The 25,176-nt window shown below is 35.9% G+C and overlaps 1 protein-coding gene across 1 annotated transcript in view; it reads right to left on the bottom strand.

Annotated features, from left to right (window-relative positions):
* LPIN2 (lipin 2) overlaps positions 1 to 24,977 on the bottom strand; it is a 34,502-nt gene extending 9,525 nt beyond the window's left edge. Inside the window, exons 1-9 of the mRNA XM_010289672.1 lie at positions 24,612 to 24,977; positions 18,582 to 18,782; positions 14,820 to 14,915; positions 11,127 to 11,425; positions 6,964 to 7,071; positions 3,308 to 3,431; positions 2,340 to 2,661; positions 1,999 to 2,098; positions 660 to 847 (exon numbers count right to left, since the gene is read on the bottom strand). Of these exons, the coding sequence (XP_010287974.1) occupies positions 660 to 847; positions 1,999 to 2,098; positions 2,340 to 2,661; positions 3,308 to 3,431; positions 6,964 to 7,071; positions 11,127 to 11,425; positions 14,820 to 14,915; positions 18,582 to 18,782; positions 24,612 to 24,698 (1,525 nt within the window). The 5' untranslated portion in view covers positions 24,699 to 24,977. The remainder of the gene's footprint in view (positions 1 to 659; positions 848 to 1,998; positions 2,099 to 2,339; positions 2,662 to 3,307; positions 3,432 to 6,963; positions 7,072 to 11,126; positions 11,426 to 14,819; positions 14,916 to 18,581; positions 18,783 to 24,611) is intronic.
* Between the last annotated feature and the right edge of the window lie 199 nt (positions 24,978 to 25,176).

Genomic DNA, 25,176 nt, shown 5'->3' with positions numbered 1-25,176 from the left:
GAGCGGTTCTGAGCCTTTATTAATGAGCATTCAAATTTCACTTGATGCATTAGAGACAAGATGACCGTTTAAAAAGTAATACTAAAAACGTTGTAGTATATGTTCGTGAAGATTATGTGCTCCTAGAAGCTCCCTCAAAAATGCATACAACTTCAATATTAAAATTAACCAGAGCATTAAGAGAGAAGAATCAGCCTGTAAAAATCTAAAGGTTAACAAACACTTAGGATAGGAAAAGTAGAGCAGGAGAAAAGACAGTCCAACACAACAGCCAAAGTTTTTTTAATTGCTTTAGAAAAAACACACACAAAAAAAAGAAAAATAAGGCAATTGGAAAGAACATGAATTGTGAAGATTTATATACAACTAAGCAAGTAATTGCAGCCAGAAACATGAGTGGTTGATGATACAATACGTAATGCAAAAAAAGGAGACAGAAAGCTTCTCAGCAAGTGCTCTTGATTTATCTGAGGTTAAATTCTGCTATCTCTGCTTGGCAAGTGCTTGAGAATTTTAGAAAATGAAAGATTAACCATTCTCTTCTTTCGACATGAGCATAATAAGCCAAAGTTTTGCAAGGTGGAAATCAGAGCATTCAAGTCACTTCATTTGTTTAGCTGCCTGAGCTTTATTAGTTTATGTTTTAGTCTTTCACATACCTTTAGAAATCTCTCCATTTTCGTTGAGACCTCCACAAAGTGAAAGTGTAACATCAGGCAAGTCCATAGCAGAATCAGACATGCACTCTGTACCACTATCAGCAGCAGCACTCCCTACTGACTGGGGTGACTGGGAACCAGAAAGGGTATCTGATTCCGTCCACTGCCTGAAGCCTGGATCAGAATCACTAAAGAAAAGAAGTCCACATTTTCCATAAGTATTCGACTTGCAAATAAAAAAAAGTATAGATTTTAGGTTACAGAACACACTATATGATTACTCAAAAAAAATCATCTTGCTGTTGCATTTCTTTTAAGTACTACATAATTTTAAAACATAAATTTAAAACCAACTGAACAAAGAACAGACACAAAACCACATCCCCAACCCTTCATAATACTGGCAGATTGACAGTTTCCAGTTCTCCTAACATTCACCTAAATTGGGAAGTAATTACATTTCTCTTGCGTGCAACAGAATTGGGATTTAAATGAGGAAAAGAACGTCTATATTCTTTCTTTGCAAAATAGCACTATGCTCCTCAATCTTTACCAGAAAGCTGTAGAATAAGAATAAAAGGAAAAAGGACATTGCTTGATGTTTTTGGAACACTGTGTTTGGAAAAAGTACAATAGAGAAGAAATAAAAAGCATCACATTTTCATGTAAGGTTAGAGTTATTAGTTTGTTCCCAAGTAACGTAATCAGTAAATACTGAAAAGTTTACAATTTTAGTTTTAACATAAGCCAACAGACACTTTTTCCTTACTAAGCTGTATTTTTTACAAAGGCCTTCATAGACAGTTATTCTTTTGGAGAGTATTTTAGGAGTACAAAATGCTTTTTTTTTTCATTTAAAAAAAAAAGCCACCAAACAAGAGTGAGTTTTGAGACTAAGTTGCCTTGCATGAAGATCTTGTGGAATTTTTTTTTGTCTTTTTTTGGTATTAAAAAATAAAAGTTGGAAGGAATGTACAGGGCACGTAAAAAAAAAAATCAACTGAAGTGTGCTTATCTAGAGCTAGCAATATGGCAAAATAAGAGTACTGGTGCAAAAGGAATGTGCAGTTTAAACTTACCCCCCCTCTATATTTGCAAAACACACAAGATGAAAACTCTTAGTAATGACCTCCCACATGATCTTTCAGTGTGTTTCTTGTCAAATCAGAAACATATTTTCACAATGACATCAGTACTGATTACTCTACAAAAGCCTAGAAACCTGAAGTCCCATTCTTTTTCTCAGAACTAGCACATAAACTTATAAGACACATGTAATAACTCACATAGTGCAACTGCAGTATTACTCTAGATCCACAGAACCGTAATTCAAAATTACCTTTTGGGAAAATAGAGTGCTGCAACTTCAGGTTCCAAAGCCTTTAGGTCCTCCAAGTAAATATCGTCAGGCCCCTGATGATGACTTCGCTTGTGCAACCCTGTTAATTTTAACAATTAAGATTAATGTGTCTGGATAGCTTCATCTTAGTAAATGCAAACGTAATTGTGGAATATTCAGACTTACTTGTAGCATTTATAAATACCAGAGTTTAATTACAGTTTTAGTCAGATAAGACTTTAAATAGCAAAAATTGAAAAGGCACGTTTATACTTTCTCCACTATGGTCTTAAATTTGGTAGATCACACTCAAGGAAAGAATCAACAGCTTTGTTACATACCTTTCTTTTTTGAAGGAGAGTCAATTTTTGCCATTGGCTTTGTTTCTGGTAAAGGATCCACCAACAGTCTGGAATGATGATCAGCATCTAATGGCAACGGATCTTGCGGTTCTATGATTGCAGAAGCAAGAGAATCTTTAACATCCATCTGCTTAAGCAGAGGATGAGTTCTTGGCTCAGGTTTCAGTACTGTACAGACAGAATCTTTCACATCATCATCATCTTCAACTTCATCAGAGCTGAGGATGACCCTAAAATGAGTCTTCTCTGATGGAGTAATGGTAGCTGTCCTGGGCTGTTCCAGTTTCTCTTTCTTGCTTATCTGAAAAAAGAAAACTCAGTCAGTTCTTTCACTTCACAGGTTTGTTCTGTTCTGGTCTAAATATTAAACTTGTAATCATGGTACAAGTCCCATGTAAGTAAACCAGGTAAGAATTTAAACATGTATTTTAGCAACATAAAACATGTCCCTTATTACCTTATTACCAAAGCTCCCTGCAACAGAAGGTTCATATTAGCTTATTTACAAGTTCAGTAAAGAAACTGGAATGGAGGACGTGCTGACTTGACCAAACCATGGCAAGAAAAAAAAGCATAAATGTGGGTGTACCAGGGCTTCTGCCACCAGCTGTCATGTTAGATACCAAATTTACTCTATCAAAGCATTCCTCTGGAATGAACTAGAACTTAGTCTAAAATAAAACTAACTTCTAAGATTGCTTTCTTCAGTTTCTAACTAAAAATTCAAAAAATTCAGATTTTTACTGCTATTTTTTCTGGAACGACTTTGCTGACCAGCTTTTGAACTCAACAAATTCGACTATCTGCCAGCCACAAGGGGGTGCTACTTTCCTATGTCAGCTGAATTATTCTGAAGACCGGCAGCAGATTTCCAATCCTCTCTTAGGACACAATTTTAGATATGCCAAAACTCAGTTCACAAAGTTAGAGACAATAAATAAATTTACCTTGGTTGATTCTGGGAATCCTCCCCATGTCCATTCCATGTGAGATTCAGATCTGAGCAAGCTCTCAGCAGGTTTAACTTCTAGTTCTGAATCACTCTTAGGACAGACTGGCTCAGAGAAAGGGCTAGCAAATCAACAACAAAAAAAAAAAAAAGAAAAAAGAAAGCTACAGTGTTTAAAATGCATTTGTTGTGCAGCTACTGTTGGTAGAGTTTTCTACAGCTTAACAGAGCTTCAATTATTCAGGAACATGGCAAGAAGCCCAGCAGGGTTTTCAGACAGTGAGAAATTAGGTTAAAACCAAAATCACATTAAAGGACTTACATAGTGATCACCCTAAACAGATTGCTCCACTATATCTGCAGTATAGGTATAGCTCTCCCCTCAGCCCATGTTCCATTTTGCAAACAAAACAGAACAAACAAAAAGTTTATCTAATAGTAAGAGAGAAATTACCTTTAAGTTCCTTTTCTCTGTAGAAATATAGCATTTAAGCTTGCTATGCCAAGACTTGAGTAATAAAAGCCCTGCAAACCTAACTCACAAATTCACAAAACACCACCAATTCCCAATGCGGGGAAAATAACATTAACAAGGTACTGTAGCAGAGGGAAGGGAGATCACTTGAAAACTTCCTTCAGATGTGTTTGGACTATATGACCTTTTAAAGTTCCATCCTATTTTTCCTACAGCGGTTATTATCCATAAATCAGAAACAGACCTCTCAAATTTACTTTAGACAAGACTTACTTTTAAGCCAGAAGAACTCACTCTACAAAATACTAGAAAGGTGTGATTTTAAAATAATTTTGCTCTTATAATCTTAGGGAGGAAAGGAAACACAAGAGGTTGTTCTGAAGTAGCATTCAGTATTGGGACAGGTCCAAGTCTATTCTTTTTTGAACTGGGCAATTGTATTGCATATTATAGAAATACTGCTTTTTTTTACACTTTGACATTCATAGAGTATTTTGGTTTGGTTTTTGTTTGGATTGATTGTTTGTTTATACATACATACATATATATATAATCTCAATATTTGAATTTGAATTGCAGAGACCAGGACTGGACACAGCACTCCAGGTTTGGCCTGACCAGTGCTGAGTAGTGGGATGACTACACCTCTATCTCTGCTAGTAACGCCCCTGCAGATGCAGCCCAGGATCCAGTTTGCCTTCATTGCTGCAGTGGCACACTGCTGCCTCACATTCAGCTTGCTGTCCACCAGGACCCCCAGGTCCCTTTCAGCAAGGGTGCTCCCCAGACACACAGGTCTGAGCCTGTGCTGGGCTCTTTGGTTATGTCATCCCAGGTGCAGGACTTTGCACTTGTCTTTGTACTTGTTGCATCGGGAGAGGTTTCATCTTGACATAAGACAGAAATTTTTTACAGCAAGAATATTATTCACTGAACAACCTTCCCAGGGACTTGGTCCCCATCACAAAAGGTTTTCAACTTTTGACTGGACCACATGCTAGATTAATCTCATCTAGTCTTCCTTTTCCATGAAATGTTGGACCAGATGATGTTTTGAGGTCCTTTCATCTAGGGATACAAAAAAGGAAACCATTTAGAGATTTCCCCCCTCAGTTCTCCTTTAACAATTTCCTACAGAAATTTTCTATACTGTTAGAAGGGCTTATTTAAAGTAATACATTGATGAAAATACACATACATATTTGTTTTCAGGAGGAATATGAACTCATTTTCACTATGTGCCAAATAACTTGTTCCACCTATATCACAAGTTACCTGGAAGCCATGCAGACATATTAAGAATTCAGCTTAGAAACAGGTTAATATTTTCAGTATTTGCAAAAGACTGGATATACCAGGACTTTGAAAACCTAAGCCTGTTCCACTTCCCCCAAAGTATAAGTTTTCCATGTCTTTAGTCAAAGGGCCTATGCTTGTAAGAGTGATCTAGCCATGCTAACATTGCTTGTTAAAACAGGAAGAAGATTGATAGTATCAGGTATCAAATAGTTAATTGTTATGCTTTTTGGTTTTATTCTAGTTAGTAGGACAAACAGAAGTGTTGTCATTGAAAAGACTTAGGCTATTATCTTCCCTCTGCTCCCTGCAAAGTTTCTGAAAAGCAAGATAACCAAGCTCAACTAAAAAGACAGTTAGCTTTCCCAGGTCCCCAAAAGGGAGGTTATTAAAACCTCCCATTTCTCTTTCATTGTACATTGGCTACATTATAGAATCTTTCTTTGGTGGCTTAGGAGAAATAATTTTGTGCTAGATTTCTCTTCTCCTAGATGGCTCATGTGAGAGAAAATCCCCCACCCAACTCCCTCACTCAAAGATGGAAAGGAATATTGCCAATTTCTCTGTTACACTGCAATCTGTACTGGATAGCTTCTTGTGAAAAACAAAACAATAAAGAGCCTCATATGATGCACAAACAAGTTGTTAGAGCAGACTATCCCCTAAATATGTAAACAAGAAGAGAGGCATGACATATCTCCCAGATATAGCCTGCTATGTTAGCTAGTTTTATAAACCGAAAGGGAGTATCAGCCTCTATGCTACAATTATCTAGGTGACATAATCCATACAACACTGTGTCAATCCTCAGGGTCAAACACTGTGACTGCTTTTCAGTCACAAACCACAAACCTTTGGGGAACGTTTGAAGACTACATCTCATTAACTACAATTGAGGATGTGGTTGTCAGCCCAAAACATAAAAAGGAATGATAATGGGATTTCCTGTCCAACTGCTTCTGTTCATTAACAAGCTATGCACTGGGAGAATTAGCAGGGACCAAGCACAGTGTGGTACATTCACTCTACTGAGGCCACAGCCCTGAGAACATCTGAAACAGAGAGATTATATGCACTTCAAGAAGTGTTTTCTGAATCTCTCTCTTCTATTTTGCACTACCATCTATTGATACAGCAACTAACATGCAACAATGGATATTACACAAGGCTGACCAGTAATCCTCACTAAATCCAAAGGGCGAGCCTTGAAAAATCTAGAAACTGAATGCAGGACAAATATAATAGCCTGAACATCAGAAACTGAAGAGTTTGAATATATAAACAGAAGTGCCCTACTCACTGTAACTGAAAACTGACTGGCAAGCTATATTATGTTGTTTGTAGGAATCCACAATCAACTGATACTGTTTCTGGTATCTCTGGGTTAGTAATCCAGTAACGAGCAAATCCTCTGTTCTGAAGTAGAATATGATTCAAGTTGAGGACCTAGCTTTACCTCAAGTAATTTGTAGTATTTCACCTGGCAAATTCTAACTTACATACTCAACACTTCTGCTTTATGGCATATCAAGTGTTGCTTATGCTAGGGTGAATCATTGGCTATGTACTCATTTTTCCATACCTTTCCCAACCTAAGGAAATCTTATTAACTGTATTTTCTGTCTTTAATAGTGAATTTTAATAAGAAAGGGTTTTTTTCGCTTGAAGGGGGAAAAAAAAAAAAGAAAAAAGACACAATTTTTGTCTAATACATACAGTAAAGAGGAAAGTTCCCAAAGTTCCAAGTAATGCTACATTTGATATCACAAGTTAGGCATGTTTGATAGTTTTACAGGTCAGGGGGAAAAATTAATAAAAAGGCATATTAATATTTAAATAATTATTCATCATTATACATACGGTGACATTACAAAGTGACTTACTTCTCCAGAGGGGACCAGTCACCATCAGATAAGGGGTAATGGTCTTTTGAGTGATAAATCAAAGATTCTTTTTGTTCTTCACCCTTTGGTGATGAATTTGAGGATCCTCTGTGGAGATACATGGGACATTAAGTCAGATAGAAGAAATCTGAATTTCTAATTCAGTTAGAAAAGTTACTTATATGTTATTAAAAATCCAAGATCAAAAGAAAGAAGTGTATAGCTTAAAGAATTGTTTGCAACACACCTTTATATAACTTAAAATGTAAATAAAAACTATTATTAATACTTGAAAATATTGCAAGTTTTAACATCTACTACTTTTGACACATAGTAAGTTAATATTGAAGAAGTCACAATAGCATAAATGATACCACTCTATACAGGCAATTAGCATTATCAAAACCCAAAGATGAACATAGAGATTTACATGTGAGATTTACTTAGTAAACCTTAGAAACACTGAAAAAGAAAAGGTGGTTTTGACAATGCTCTTTACAACTGCACATTTCACAAATTAAAACCAGTAAGAACACAGGGGTAGATACTAGCCTCACAATTTACCCAAGCAATTTACAAATTAACATAAACTACAAAAAGTAGCTACAAGTACTGTACTTTTCTGAACAATGGGAGTTGTTTTGCACTGGGAAGTCTACTCAACATATATAAACAAAAAAAATCCGAACGCCAAAATAGACCCAATAGTAAGATGCATTGAGCAGGCATGCATTGTACTTTACACAGAAGTCCCTTTTAAATATTTTCTTTATAATTACTTCTTATCTTTTTACAGCTTTCTGAATTTAATTGAATAAATAGCTATTCTCAGGATACAACTAAATTGTTTTGAGGTTAGATCAAGGGCATAATGGCTACACTGTGTATAGAATACAAGTGTAATGGTGTGAAATGCAATACAAATTATTTTAAGCCCTTATTATGAAAGAAAAAAAGAAAAAGTATTTTTCTTCCATTAGCAGCACAGTTGCACTGGACTTCTTTTTGAATGCTAACACTAATTTCTCTTATGAATGGAGAAAAGATTTTAACATTATCTATTAAAATACATAAATATTTAGAATTTACACGCTTACCCAATACAGCCCATCAGACCCTAAGCAGTTACAGTGATCTACCTCATTTGCACAAGTCTTTCATTTGGAAGACAGTCTAGACTATGTTAAATACTGAACCCTAAAAACCGTCTTAATACCTCCACTTCTTATTCAGAAGTATAATTATTATGAAACTTGATGATGACAGCTTGAGACGACAGCTACAGAGACTGTACTTCCTTTGTATTCATAAACCAAGCTAACTGTGATAGCAATGTGTTTCATACCATCTTTGTCTGTATCCAGTGCTAAATATCTCCAAAAGAGGAAAAAGGCATTATTGAACAATTAAGCAAACGCATATAAAAATTATTACAGAGAGCTCCTCAATAGTATGACTTCAGGGAGGGGCAAGATGATCCACAGGTAGTACTGAACAGATTTTATTCACTGGGAATTAGCAACCAAATGAGTTCATATGAAGCATCACAAAAATTAAATTTCATCCAAAAGTGGATAAATTTAAAGTTTAAAAATCCAAATGCAGTCAAAGATTATTGAAAATAAGAGGTTTTTTAAATCAGTATACAGCAACTTAAAACTTCAAGTTGCACTACCAATTCTAAGCTATTTATTTTGCAACATTTATAAACAGTGCTAACAGTTTTTCTCATCCTCATCCACTTTATACATGGTCTAAATAAATATATAATATTTTAGAGACAGATAACTACTTTAACTCTTTAACACCCTTAACACTGGAGAAATAATGTCCTCTATTTCTGAGTGTATACACTGTAATCTCAGTCCTCCCTGTATTATTTTACGTAAGTCAAACACTACCAATATATCTAAATCATAGCCAGAAAAGACAAAGGACATATTTTTTTAGAAGTTGCATGAACACTTGGAAATGGATTTTCCCAAGAAACAGGAAAGAGCTTGTTTTTTACTTTATAAGAATAGAACTAGATAAGACATTAAATACTGGTACCTGTGGCTGAATTTTTGACCTTCCTGTTGGAACATCAGACGACCTTCTCCTTTCCCAGTTTCACTTTGAAATCCAAAGCTATGCTATTAGCTAACTAATAATAGTTAGTTAAGTTTCTATTTTTTCTTCCCCCCCCCCCTTTTTTTTTCCTCTCCAAGAGCCACATATTTATAACTAAAAAAAGCCCAAAAACCCCTAAACAAACCTGCTGCTATCACCTTACATCCCCACAGGATGTGAAAAGAAAGCTTATGAACAGTTTTTCACAACCATATCTTTAGCTGGGAAGAAAACAGTGCATGACTATCACAAAGCATTTTGTTTCCTGCCTTGGTTGGCCACTGGAACAACTGTGTATGAGCTCCACTAACAGACACATAGCCACAAACCTACTGTCTCTGGGCCTCCATTGAAATACAGTGTAATGGGAATACTACAATGTATTTTTTCAGTCCTGCCTCTACTTGATATTCAGAAGAAAACAGCATTCTTTTAAAAAAAAATCTTCCTTTTACATCGTAACACTGACTGAGAATGCATTTCTACTGCTGATTGTTTTTACATATATATTTTAAAAAAATGTGGTTTACAAATAAAAAGCCTTTTCAATCTTTCATTCTAAAGGGTTAAAAAACATAAAGCCAGAGTAACCTTTATGGAAACACTATGATCTGTTGAGCTATGACTAAACATTTGACACAAGTCAAACCTACAATTTTTTATTCATCTCTAGTCAAATTACAATAATTGCTAGAATAGCAATTTTAATTCTAAACACTGGATGAAAACAGCCATTATTAGCATGACACTCCTAAATTTTTCATACATTTGTAATAATTTATTAACTGAAGAACAACCAATAGATGGGTTATATTTTCTTTCTTCCTGTATTTGATGGTTATTTTTTTTTTGATGGTTTCACCATGACAAGTTATTGTTCTCTTACGACTCTGACACTGAAGACTGAACAAAGACCTTGTTTTTCTTAAACTGGAAAAAAAGGAAAAATCTCAAACCAAACAAAATGCCAATTCCCAGATTTAAACAGAGCAGTGAATATCCAAGTGGCAATTCATTGACATAAAAATGACAGTGAAAAAACATAGCAAATGAACTAACGAAGCCACAGACATTCTAGAAAACACTTTAAAATCCAAATTTTTTTTGTTGTGTTTTATTGGTCATAGGTACGATAACAGTTAGATTCATATTTTTCTGTTGCACTGAACTTTTTGAGTTGTACTTATTAAATTTGAGACTCCCTTGAAGACCCATGCTAAAGGAGTTTTTTCATTTATACTTTACTCTCTTATACCAACACATTCTTTCAATTCCCAGACCAGATCTTGAATTTATTCAGACAGTACTACATTTAACAGTAATGCAGCTAGCTTTGTCCAAACAAAAGAAGTGGACTTAGTTTTAAGGAGCCTAATACATTTCCACAGAAAACTGATGAGCAGGCCTTTCCTGGATTTTAAGCATTTATATGCTTGATAGCTTTCTTCTGTTATTAGAATCTTTCCTATTACTCATATAAGCTTCTTCAGCTTATTAGTATGTGCTACCACAAGCTCCACTTCACTAATAGTTTATCCATGTCAAAATACAGGACTGATTTTTTTTTTTCCCTCTCCTTTATGACTATACACACGTAAAGAATTCCCTTTACTAATGTGAAGGAACATTCATTTATGTAGTTTTCAGTTACCAAAGTAAACTTCAAGTTACAGAGAAGTCAAGTTCCAATGTCGTGTACTACAGGCATTCCGCACTGCAGCTTATGTAGAGGTTACCAAACACACCAGAGACCACTCTGCCTCATCAGAGAAGTTGCACTGAAAATTTTTCTCAGTGACACAACAGATCATGACAACTCTTATTCTCCAGAATGGGCTTAATTGGATTTCATGTTCAGAACAAAATGGCCAAATTTAAAAGATTCAGTAAAGACGTGGAAGATAATGGTTTGGAGTTTTGTTTGTTTGAGGAAAAGGCTACCCATAGCCTATTGAATCTTATGCATTACTTGCAGAGATAAAAGGTACAAATCACCTTTTAAATGTTCAGTAATAACAGTGAAAGCAGTCACAAACTATTTGACAGTTTACCTTAGGGGTTGAACAGTTTTTTCATCATCTGAGCTTATTTCCATTTCAAAAATCTCTTCCATCCCAGTAGAAGAGATCTGATCTTCCTTCCTGCTATCTTGTTTGTATTTCTTTCTTCTTCTTTTTTTCTTTTTCACGGAACCTGGGGTGAACACAGTCTCTGTTTCCATAGAGTGTGGGATTTCTGAGTTTGCACATGTCCTCTCATTTTCACCTGATTTCAAATGATTGTCAGTGTCTTTAAAAAACTGGTCTTCAGTGGGTATTGGAGATGTTGCCAAATATGCAGGAACTTTTTCCTAATCAAAAAAAAAAAGAAAAGAAAACAGACTGATTTTTTTTATTTTGTTTTGTGCATACAGGATAGTTGTCGGCCACAGATTAATCCTTGCATCTATATTTAGACACTAAACCATACAATAGCCCAGTGGTATGAGGCTGATATCCATAAAGGAACCAAGTTCACTAGAAGGATTACAGAAAGTTCAGAAAAATGAGTATTAATATTCTTACAGTTTCAGACATATACGACTGATTTTGCTAGCAAAACAAATACCCAGTCAGTGGAATGTTTTTGAAATTATAACAGGTTCATAGGAAGGTGTAGGTTGGAAGGGGCATCTGGAAATCATCTGGTCCAATCTTCTGTTGGAAGTAGGCCTTTAGGTTAGGTTATCCAGGCCCCTGTCAAGCCAAACATAGAGTATTTCCAGTAAGGGAGATTCTACCACTTCTCTAGGCAACCTATTCCAGTGTTATATTGTTCTCATAGTGAAGGATTTTTCTTATATCCAGATGGAATTTCCCCCATGTGCCCTTTGCCCCTTGTTTTATCACCGAGCATCCTTGTGAAAAGCGTCCTCTGTCTGCCCTATAACTACCTTTTAGATATTGCAAGACTGTGGTTAGATCCCCGAGTCTTCTCTAGGCTGAACACAACCAATTCCAGCAATCTTTTTTCCTATGTCAACTTCTCAGAACCTCTGATCATCTTGTTGGCTCTCTACTGGACTCCCTCCAATTTTCCATGTCTCTCTCAAACTGAGGAGACCAGAACTTGGGAGACCATAACTGTGTTCTAGGTTTGGCCTAACAATTACTAAGTTAAGGGGGACAATCCCACATCCCATCTGCTGACTGTACTCCTGTTGATGCAGCCTAGGACACAATTGCCTTCATTGCTGCCAGGGCATGCTCCAGCCTTTATAGCAGAGATGCATTTCATCCAGTCAGACCCCTGCCTGTACTGCTGTGTGGGATTCTTCCAACCTAGATGCAGGACGTCATATGTATGTTGGTTAAATCTTGTGCAAATCTTGTTAGTCCAGTCTCCCAGCCTGACAAGTTGGCTCTATGTGGTAGCTTTTTTTCTGGCCTGTCTACCTTTAATCCCAGTTCAGTGTTATCTGCAAAACTGGTGAGGATGCATTCAGTCTTGTCGTCGATGTCAGACACTATTTATGTAAAGTATCTTTTAAAAAGAAAAACTTAACTATAATTTACTCAGGTTAAAACCAACCAAAACAACCCTCAGTTAATTACAACTCACTGCCCTTGGAAGGAACAATTCAAATGAACCAAACAAACAATGTCAACTGCCTATTGTTTATTTACATCGTAACAAGAAACTTAAAAGATGGTGACACTCAGACTGAAAGAAACACACTGTGAAAGGACAAAGTGCAACAAAAGTAGAAGAGAATGGAATTTGCATAGCAGAGAGAAAAAGTTATGGGCTCAACTTCACAGTAAGAATAGAACTAAATACAAGATGCCTGTTATTTTACAGGACTCTCATGCAGAAGATTAGTCAGGAACTACACTGTGATCAGAAACAGCCAGAGCACCAATACTACTTTTGATGTGTTCAGAGTCTGAACTGCTGTTATTGAATACCAAATCAAATTTTTTTTTTTAGTTAAGAGTTACAGATCAAGTTTTGTTCCATCGGTTATAAAGTAGAGAAAACTGGAGAAAGGAGAACAAGATACAGCCTTATACAGCACTAATGACATGCAGATTCTGCACTGAGAAAAACCTCCAAATAAAATGACAGCACCTGAAATAAAGTGGGTATCCTATACAACTAGTAATAAATAATCCAGAACAAGACAAAATTAAGAATGTGGTAAAAAGAAAAGGCTGAAGAATGATCCCTGGAAGTTACATTATAGTAGTCCTGATCTACATTAATTGAAGCATGTGGTGTTACTTTTGAATGTCAAGATGTGAAAACAGCAAAGACTGAACACTTAGAAGAACCCTTCTGAAATGCATCAAGAACTTGATGAGAGCTTTATTGTTTATAACTTAAGCATAGCTTCAGGAAGTGACCAGAAAGACAGGTTGATCAGCATGAGATACACTGAGAGAAAAAAATGTCTAAAAGCACTAAAACCAACTCAGTCCTCTTATTTGTAGCTAACTTGACCTATAGTTTTGACATGAACAACCAGCTTTCCAGAACACATTATACACAGATAAAGTACACTTGTTATAGATTAAAATATACTAAGCAAGTGCAATAGCTTCTTTAAAACATCGTACTGGGGAAAGTACAAAGGTAGTGGTTATCACCCTGGCTTTCTGAAAGTCTTAAGACTAATCAATTCCCGTCAAAGGCTGACACAGCCTACATCTATAAAAAACTGCTTTCAGTTTTGATTTTAATCACAGTGTATGCTAAAACAGAACCTAACCTTCCTTTCTCTTAAGTGTTATGAATCCCTACCTCAAGTTATCATTTTCTTCAGTCTTAATGCTTATTTTCACCTTCTACTTTAAATTACATTTAAATCCTTTCAAAATGAGAGCTTCCTTTGATCCCTCACAGTAAACAAGTAGTGCCCTAAACTACAAAAGCAGATCAAGCTCATTTCCTTGAAAGACTCCGATTCCTAATAGCAGCAGGAAATTAACACTTCATCTTTTACTTCACTGAGAATTTTCTTCTCTCTCCTCTAACTGACTATTTTCATTAATCCTTTTGGAACTTTGTATTTAAAACTTCTTTCCTTCTGCCTTGCTGAAAAATGCCAACAGATTCAGAAGTGATCAAAAATAAAGCTCAGGACTGACAAATATTGTGATTACACAGGTCCCATATTCTTAGAAAATCAGACTAAAAATGAACCATTATTCCTGTTCTTCAAAGACTCATTCGCTTCCACTGCAATAGGTTCTTGACAAATTAATTACCATATTAGAATGCAAAAATTTTCAAGTTGAATTTACTGTTAACTGGTGAAAGTTTCATAGATAAAATTGTGAAAAACTGTGCTAAAAATTATAAGACAAATTAAAAATATGGCAAAATAGACAATCTTCATTAGTATAGAGGTCAGTAACGCAAGCTGTAAGACCTTAAGGCAAAAATTATTATAAGGCACTGCAATCTGTACAGCTGCAGTCAACATGAATGAAAATACTAAAATAAAATAAAAAAATAATTCAACAATCTTTCAAATAATACTCTAATAAAAAAAGAAAGAAATAGCTACTTTGTTATCACCGGTAGCAGAACTGTACAAAGCACCAGGCATCTTGGCAGCATATGAAAGTGGTGTTAAGATTCAGTCACAGAAAATGTAGCTTTCATAAAAGTTACAGTATTGCCAACACTACTTTAAGCATTTTTAACACACTACTCTGTTAATACTGCATTGTAGCCATCATGAAGCACAAAGCTCTTACATTTTCCTCCTCAGTTTCTTGTACAAAGAAAGCTTCTCCATTGTCACCCAGTTTCATATGAAGATCAACAGCATCGCCATTAATTTCTATATCAATCTGTGGAAAGAGACAGTTTAGTGTAAATAATTCATCACTGAGGATAGTACTGACCTCAAGGCCCACTTTGCTCTGAGAGTAATCTTTGTTCCATCATATAATCATATATAATCATGTCTCCCTCTCCTCCCTCTGCTTTTTGAAGGAAGTCTGTTATAATACTGATATTTTTTTTTTTGTTAACTTGCAAAATGTATCATGCTCCTAGCAGAAAGCCTAACACCAAGAAAAAATGGGAAAAAACCAACCAAAAGATCTCAAGACTGAATCTTGTTGAACTAATTTGGAGAGCTAGAAGCATAAATAATAAGTGATAATACTATTCTTTATTCACTGGAAGAATGATGAAAGATTGAGACTGTTCATGTTTGTATGTTTAAAGCTCAACCCAAATTGGGGCTTAGTACAAATCTGAGTCCTGAATGCCAAAAGTTCAAGATGACAAACTGGAAGCCTCCAGGAGGCAGGCTTTCTTTCAATGGGATAGAGATTTGCCATGATTATTTCTACAATTCAGTTAAACTCATGAGCAGGAAAATCTGAAACAACGTTATGGGGATATAACATAGGACCAAAACCCTTCTGCAACCATACTGCTTTTGTCAGAGGAAGAATGTTCTTATTCTCATAAAAAGGTACTTTAAGTTAGATTACATTGCACAGGACGGAGAGATTACCCTTCACTACATGTATGAAGTAAAAGAAAAAAACAAATGTCTTTCTAAAACCAAGATGCAACTATTTTACCTCCTCCTCTTTGTGAAATCTTGGGCATCCAGTTAAGTTCCATCACAATTTTTTCCAGAGAAAATGTGTTCAATACTCAGCTAAAATTACCTTATTTTTCAGTAAATCTGCTTAGCTAATGGTATCTGTAAATCTGCATTTAGCCTAGCTAAGTAAAAATAATTTAATACATATCAAATAGAAACACAATAGACTTGCCCTACTGTAGAAAATGCCAATGGAATTTCAGGTTATATATAGCTTAGACACTTTTGTCAAAAGGAGACCAAGTTAAATACTGTAATTGTATTGTGCATCTGGAGTATTGTGTCCAGTTCTGGGCTCCCCAGTTCAAGAGAGACAGGGAACTTTTGAAGAAAGTCCAATGGAGGGCTACGAGGATGATTAAGGGATGGGAACATCTCTTGTATGAGGAAAGGCTGAGAGACCTGGGGCTGTTTAGTTTGGAGGAGAGAAGGCTGGGGGAGGACCTTACCAATGTCTATAAATATCTGAAGGGTGGCTGTCAGGAGGATGGAGCCAGTCTCTTTTCAGTAGTGCCCAGTGACAGGACGAGGGGCAATGGGCACCAACTGCAGCACAGGAAGTTCCACCTCAACATAAGGAAAAGCTTCTTTACTGTGAGGGTGACAGAGCACTGGAACAGGCTGCCCAGAGAGGTTGTGGAGTCTCCTTCTCTGGAGACCTCCAAAACCCAACTGGACGCGTTCCTGTGCAACCTGCCCTAGGTGATCCTGCCTTGGCAGGGAGGTTGGACCAGATGATCTTTAGAGGTCCCTTCCAACCTCTACCATTCTGTGAATTGCTATGAGATATCCAGTATGTAAATTACTCAAGTTCTAGTTTCCTGCCAATACAAAAGAATTACACCCCAAGCCATACAGCTAGTATTGCGGTATGAATACTCATATTCATAGTTCGTTATCATGATATGAAATGGCCAGTCAGAAAGGAAAGAGGACTGATTTTAAGATTAGCACATGAACTGACAAGAAAAACCCACCACAGTGCTAAGAAAAAGCATGTATCCTAATCCACTCCGTTATTCACCCATTTATGAGAATAAAACCATTAGCCAAGGAAATCCAATCACAGGACATGATAAATTACAGGTAGATAACCAAACATGCATGGGGACTATACACAAATCCTTAAGATAACACCATGTCTTTTTCCCCACAAGAACTGAATGGTTTTGATCTGAAAATCATATTTCACTATTAAACAGTTTATGGTTTGTTTCCCCCCGCCCCAAGCTTTTCTTTAAGCTCATTTAGACAGACAAACATCCCTAATTTTAGTACCTATACATCACACACTGGTTTCTGGAGACTTCAGTATATATCTTGAGTACAGATTTGAAGCACAGATATGCATGCTTTTTGTTCCCATACATCTTGAGACTACCAATTGATCTTAGCCTCATAACATGCCAGAGAAAAATGAGTACACAACACAGTAATAAACATTCAATTGACTATTAGGAGAATATTCAAATGCAGAATGGCAACTCCAAGGATGAAGGCAGCAAGAAGCAGAAGCCATCCACTCAAGCAAAAGCTGAAAACTATGCTGACAGTCTAGTACAGCAGGTACCAAGAGTAGATGTTTCTACTATTCAACAGCTTTTTAGAGGTACACAGAAGCTGAAATCCTCTCAAATTTGGTTCAGCTTCTCAGACGTGTCATTAAAGACATTTAGAAAGCTCAAGTTTCAGATCACTCCTGTTGTGTATCTCACTTGCTTAGACATTAGAAAAAGTACAGCTATAACCACCTCTTGTACCTCGCTGAAAAACTGTAATGTAATCTCTTGCAGAACAGTTTACGAAAATCAACTTTTTGTTATCAGTGTGCCCATTAAGAAAACCACTAGCAAGCAGGAAATCAAAACAAAAAAAACCAAAACATGAAAACTGCTAATAGCCTGTGTTACTATGATAAACTTACAACTTTAATGTGTGTAACTCCCAGTACGGATCGTTAACAAAAAAATACCCCAACATACGTTCTTTTAGTTGCACTTTATTCTCCTTTTACAACCAAAATATAAAGATGGATGTAGTTTCCTGCAATGTCCTTTCACTTTTTAGAAAAGCAGCATATAATCCTGAGGTTTTATGATCTTTTTAAATCAATCCATCCTTTAGTAGCACACCCACAGGCAATACTGCCATACACAGTACTCCCTATTGACAGTAATGTAAAGTGACCCAACAATAGGTCAATTTTTTAGTCAAATTTACAACCCAATCCAACTCACTTCCTAGGCACAATTACTAAAGTCTATGGAAAGGGGATGGCAGGACAATGGGTAGCGCCACAGTCTCAGATTGGCTGGATAGGGAATTGTACCAGGTTCTCTTTCAAATAAGCCTACAAGTGAATGAAGCTTCAGTCCCAGTTTTTGTTTGCTTATGGGTATTAATAACTGCATTTTGTACTGCATATCAACCTTGAACAGAGCTAACAAGGAGTAATATTTATGATAGGTCACCAACTCTTAAGACATGCTCTATTTATCCTCCAGACAGTCCAAAAATAGTTGGTTGCAACATCAGGAATCAGTTAAATAGCATTAAGCATTTCTTTCCCAGCATACTTAAACAAGTAAATAAATAGCCATGTAAACATGTTAAGACTGTGAAGTGTCTATGTTTGTATTATTCTTTTTGCATAGCTCAAGAGCTGCCAAAGCTTTTCTTTCACAGTATTTTTTGCAGAGTCCTCAGATTACAACAGGAAGTCCTGTTTTGCATTCCAAAACTATCACCCTGTACAGCATATATGAGAAACTCCTCTGTACTAAATCGGGCTGCTAACTGGGTATGTGGGAGGCTGGGGAAGGAAGGAAGAGGAGGGGAAAAAAAGGGAATGCATTGGTATTCAAAACTGTTTTGGCACACTTTCTGAACTTACCACTTTTTCTTTAGAGCGCAATACACCAAGCTTCCCAAATCGGACATGAAAAGGAGAACACTGGTATGTACCATCTTGTTGCCGGACCACAATGACATCAATGCATCCTGAAAGGGTTGCCTGATTAATGCCTTTGTACAGCTCCTTCACAGTAACCAGGACTTGTCCTGCAAGTTGTCCTACGTAGTTCATAGTCTGAGACTAAGAGAGAAGAAGGAAAAAAAAAAAGTAAATAAATTTTAAAAATGTAAGTTTTTTTAAAATCCATTTTTAGAACATCTATTTAGATGTGCAATGTCGTTTATCAATTACTTGATTATTGTAGCAAACGTTACATAAATGCCTTCTTCAAGAGTCAACAGAATTTTAAGCCAATTCTTATATTAGTAACAGTTTCCAGCGTTACAAAATTTATTCTTAATAGCTTAACTTGAACATATGATTATTTAAATATTTTAAAGTAAGTTCCGAAACATGGAGTTTTTAAACCCCAAAGCCTAAATTCAAGTCATGTTTAATTACTCATATAAGATAAGGAGACAAATTTATTCTCTGAAGACTTCCTATTTAACACAACTGATCCTCTACAGAAAATGGAGATAACTGTACATAAGGATTAAAAAAAAAAAAAAAAAATCTTAAAACTCAGGAAAAGTTATGTAGAGTGTACTACATGTAACTCTTCCTTTACAGCTCTGTATTTTAAAAATGGCTGAGTCACTTTAAAGAAATTATCAAAAGATCTAATGGGAAACAGAAGAATTTGAGAATGAGTGTAGAGAAAACAAACATGAAAGAAACCCAGTTTTCTTCCTATATAAGGAAAGCAGAACACCAATGAATTTATTTGGCAAGAAACAAGTACTAAAATCTCTTGCAACATAAAAATCATGAGCTTGCAGAACCCTTTCCTGAAAAGCACTGCCATTGACCTTCAGAAGTTGAACCTGAGGCAAGCAAGACTTCCACCTGTGGTGATGTCAGATATTCAAAGTTACTGAGACTCTCCCATTAACTTTTGATTAAGTAAAACTACAATAAGTATCATCTATAGTTAAAATGTATACTTCTCTGAACAGCTTAATGAAGCTTGTCGGTACCTATATTTAAAACAGCTGCTGAAGTAAAATTTGCTCTGTGAAAACACGATGAACCTAGCAACATGACCTCGTCCTGAACACGCTACTTGTCCACGAGAAGCAGATGACTTACCAGCTAACAACCATTATTTCCACAGAAGTTACACCTAGAGAATAAACACTGAATTCCAAATACTACATTTTCATATGTGAAAAGCAAGTCTTAACCAAGTTTACACACTCATGTGATATATTAAAGAGTTACCCACTAACTACTTTCCACAGGTTTCACAAAGTTTCAGTCAAGAGAAAACAAATATTTTACAGGTTTTTTTGTGGTTGTTCATACCCTTAACATCAGAAAATTGAAAAATAGCAATATGTAGTCTAAGTGAAGGTTTATTACTAGATGGGAATGAGGACTTCATACATAAAATACAAGGAAAGGAAGATGCACACAATAAGATTATATAGTCAAACCGGAAGAAATGAGAAATACAAAGATAAACAAACGACACATAGCATCACGTACTGAGCATTCTGTCTAATCCATTAAAAATACTTAAGTCAATGAATTTTGAAGGACTGCAAGTCTTTCTGACTAAGAATACAATGTGAGCTATGATTGCCAATGAGAAAATAAGTCCAAAGATTTCTCTGAACACCTGAGCTTTAAAAGAAAGAGGAAGGAAAACCATGGATGTGTTCTAATGGAAACCTAAGTGCCACCCTTCCTCTCGTGCCTCCTACCCAAAAGACTGCTACAAACTTGTTTCAAATACAGCCAAGCAATTGCATGCCTCTGAAGTTAAGGGTAGTATTTGGGAGAGGAAAGAGCCACTGCAAACAAGCAAAACACACAACACTGAACACATAATGGGGCTTAAATTGTAAAAATTCTATTTTGGGATAATATTTCTAAAAAAAAAGTCTACAGTGAATTTCTTCGTTTACTTGCTAATCTATTTTTATTAGCCTCTGAACAAGGGTTAGGATTTTTCTCAGTGCCTCTAAACAAAACCATACTGCACTACAAGACTTCTTTCTCCTGATACTGCTTTCATTGTCTAGGTAATTAATCAATTATTTCTATTCTCAGTGTTCAGAGTCTTCCTTACAGTAACATGGGCTATACTGCATTCATTCAAAAGGGTGCTACAAACAGTACCAATATGACTGCAAGCATGCAGGAAATCTAAAACTACTTCCACAGACTTAGAAGCTACAGAAGTATTTTTCTCCATCTCAGGCTTCTCAAGCCTAACATACATTACCTAATCATATTTAGATTTTTGAAAAAAACCCCTCCTTCCTCTCCACAAGACTTAAAAAGGAAGATGGGGGTTTTCCAATACAGATTTAAAACTGTTCTGAAATTATCCACAGCATTACTATGCGAGGTAACATGCTAGAGAATTTTACCCTGGAGCTTTTGTACAATATGGTTGATGAAGCCAAGAAGAACAGACTGTCATTGAGTGACTAATGAGATTAGTAGAATGGACTCCCTATCAACATTAGTGATTAATAAAATTCAGTCTCATGTCTCATCTCTAAGTAGTTTCATGTACAACTATAAAATTGACTGCTTGCTAATGAAATAATAGCTCGCTCTTGTTCAACCCTTCCTCATCTGACCCTCTTAATGAGTTGATTTTAGCCCACTGACACAGCTGGCAGAAGTCTACCCATTTTGTTGTTGTTCTTTCAGTGGGTTAGTAAGTTAGATTAGCTCATGAAGAAGAACATGACAAACACCAGAGAGTCATGAGGCACACAGCAGCACCAGGGAGCCAGAAAAAAAGGCTATAGCAGGGAACTGAACATGTTCCAATTGACAAGTGAGGTCAGGACATGGTTTAGGGGACATGGTGGTGCTGGATTAATGGTTGGACTTGATGATCTTGAACATCCTTTCCAACCTTAGTGATTCTGTGATTCTGCCTCATGGAACTGTAACCCAGGACAGAAAGGCAGCAATATCTCTGCTTTACTGTTTAAGCAATTAGCCTTCCCCTACAATGACAGTCATCTTTATTCTCAATCTTGAGAAAAATTTTGTAACATGTAGTCATTTTCATTCATGGCTATACCTTGGCCTCTTCCAAGAGGAGTCTATGGTATTGGGTTGCAAAGAAAAGTTGATTTCATGTCACCAAGGAGACAGAATTTGTTAAAAGAAACATTTGGCACAATCAGGTATAGAAGTCCTTAATAAAGTCTCCATTCCATATATTTTATTTCGGTGAATAGGACTTGAGAAATGGACATTAGCAAGGAATTTTCTATCATTTAAGTACCAACTATTTAAAAGATCAGAATTTCACACCAACTGCTAAGAAATCAGTTCAGTTGATAAATAATATAGTTCTCCTCACATACATACAAAAAAGAACCCGCAAGACTGAAGCATTCACCTATTTTACATATATTCTCACTTTCCTGTAGCAAAAGTTATCTCTTTTAGAGGTCTCAGTAACATTTCTGTAGCTGACAGCACAGCCACTTTTATGGTCATGCAAAAACAGAATAACCTCTTATGTGTGGAAAAAGTTATGAACTTTTCAACTATTACGAACAACATTTATAAGGAAAGAAGCTTTTTATGAACCAAGTCTTAATGCAAACATTGTTTTGTATATCATAAGTAAACAAAATTGTAGATCAGAAACTAATGTACTTTATTGCTTATCAGGTTGTAGTTCAACTTTTAACATAATGGTTCACTTTTTAAGATAAACATGTTACTTAAGGTTCAAACTGTAGCAAGCAAATGATAAAATAGAAATAAAGTGTCATTACATACCTGAGAAACACATGATGTTTAATTTATATCAAATGTCAATAGAACCCCAGCTAGGAGATTTTGAAATTTGGTTGTTTGTTTTTTGTTTTTTTCTTTCAGTTTTATCGTACATTGTTGGAAAACTTGTGGTGAGCAGTACTGAATCTGACTATAGAGAGGAACAGTGTAAAATGTTACTGTGCTAATTCTTGCAAATGCAATAGAAATAGCCTGATCACAGAATAACCGGTAAGAAAAAGTATTTCCTCGATTACACTATTTCATGCTTAGTAAACATTTGTTAAATGCCATTGTCCTGAAAGCAGAGAAAAGCAGAGAGAGCAGTATGCCTTCATAACCTGCTATTAGAACCTAAGCAGCATGCAAATTTCCAGTTCTGCGATTCAAGACAGAAGTTTGATGGACAAAACAAGCTAAGAGAGGACAATGTAGCAAGATTTCACAATACTGTTTTGCTTTTAAGTTTTGTTTATTTTGATATCCTGAGTATATACATTACCTGATGCAGTCAAACTCCAGATCTCTACATGAAAGCTAAAGTTAATGTAAGTCACTACTATTTATTCTTCTAGGATAGCAAATTAAAAGGCTATCAATACCTAAGGTCTCACAACAGAAAAACACTTTTTGTGACTTTTGAGGCTCCAGAGAGATTGATTTTTGAATGTTTATGCAATACTATCTAGTTTGCAAAAATTCTTGTAGCTGAATATACTAACACTAAGTGCAACGGTAATTGGAATGGGGGAGAGGATCTCTCTGTTCTATATCATAAAAAAGATTTTTTTTCCTGGCAAGAAGCCATTACGCTGCAAAAAGCAGAAACGGAAACTGCTTTTTTTTTTTTTTTCTTTTTTTTGAGAGAGAGCACATAAAAGTAAATACAAAATAAGAAAAGCAAGTATCTACTTTGGAAGTTCAAGAACTAAAATTCTATGCCTCCATGTATAAAATACTCAAATCAGTTAAACTAAAATTAACTCTGCATATGTTGGTTGACTTCCTCATGTTACAGCAATGAGGAATAGAATGGCTGTCAGAAATAATGGTTAAACACTATTACAGCTCAGATAAAGTATCTAACATGTTCTACATGATAGCCAAATTTTCAAAACTCATGGGCAGAAAATGCTTATATTAGCATAACTTGAGCAGGAGGTTTTGTGGATAGGAATTATATCTATGTACCACTAACAAAGATGTTATTTTCGCTGCTACAAAACCAACATATTTTCTTGAACAATTTTTTTGTTATTCGGTAATACTCATATACAAGCGCAAGATATAATCAAAAGGCTGTCCACAAATTTGTGTCTCCTGTACATTTGGAGTACTGCTTTACTAAAGGTAAATTGCATTTTTTGTGTTCTTAAAGCCAACACTTTTATACAGGTGCACCCATATGAACATGAACACTACAAATGCCCAGTTCAACAACAGAAAAACAAGAGTGCAAGTTACTCAAAGGCAAGCTATCAGATTGCTCTAAAGAGATACAGCTTTAGAGGGCATGAATTTTAACTATCACTGCAAAAAAAAGTTACTTGAATGTAGATCTGGCTTACAATAGTAGAGATATATACCTCACATTTATTTTGAGATACATTTAGAGGATTAAAAGACAGTCTAATGCCACATGATGTAAACAGTAAAGAAGTTGCATTTCTTTCAAGAGATTACGTAGAAAAACAAAATCAAAAAACATGCATAGCAATGGCTTCCCTCAATTTATCTCATCTTGCCTATATTTGCATGTATATTTGTTTATGAGGCAGGAGCTTCCCTTAACCAGATAAAGTCTTCAGCAAGTGTTGTACTAGTTTCTATTTTGTACCCTGAAAAGATTGCACGGGCAGGGGAAATGACCATGTGAAACACGACCACTGTAGCATCAGGTCTACTCAGCAAAAACAAGCAAACAAAAACATCTTTGCTCCTCAGTAAAGATTTTAATTGGGGGTTAGGATTGTTCCTAGTACTGCACAGAGCACTTATGGAACAAAAATGGGAAACAAACTAAGTCTGTTGAATACCTAATTAAAGTCTTCCACATACTATTAAATGTAGGCAGTCAATTTTTATATATTTTAACTATATTATAGGAAATTATATACCCATACTTAGCAATAAATCTGTCAAACTCACCAAGATTCCAGAAGGAACCCTTTCATGGGCAGCAACAACACTTCTATTGAAGTCATCTTCAAAACCATCCTTTTCTGAGAAATGCATCTCAGAAAACAGGAAACTAACTTTCTGCAGTACAGGTAAATGCAAAGCTTACAGCCATAACAGAATGTTGGATCAGCATGTCTTCTCTTTCCATAGAAGTAGAAGAATTATGTAAATATGCTGGTGTCTCAGAGAAAAAAGTTTGGTATACTTTCCCACGCAGTATTATGATTAAAAAGGAAGCACTTCTTTAAGAAAGCTCACATAGAAACTCCCTCACCAATAGGCTTTGCTTGAAATGTCACAGCCCCCTTGCGCTCTTTGAGATAAGTAATAACATGGGCAGACTTTGCCATATGTTTGCACTGATAGGTAATGATCTCGTTTTACACCAGGTCACGTGACTTTAGCTGAAACTCCCACGAAAAGAAACAGGGATTTAGTTAATGATTCTTAAGCAAAGTCTACATTACCTCCCTTGGAGACTTTTCGCCAACTAGAGTTGCAACTCTACCACCTGTAGCAGCATCCAAAGTCC

Source organism: Phaethon lepturus, unplaced genomic scaffold (genome assembly GCF_000687285.1).
Source record: "Phaethon lepturus isolate BGI_N335 unplaced genomic scaffold, ASM68728v1 scaffold21036, whole genome shotgun sequence".
In the NCBI taxonomy this organism is placed as follows: Eukaryota; Metazoa; Chordata; class Aves; order Phaethontiformes; family Phaethontidae; genus Phaethon; species Phaethon lepturus.
Note: the sequence above shows the minus strand (reverse complement) of the source record. Positions and strands in the feature narration are given on the sequence as shown.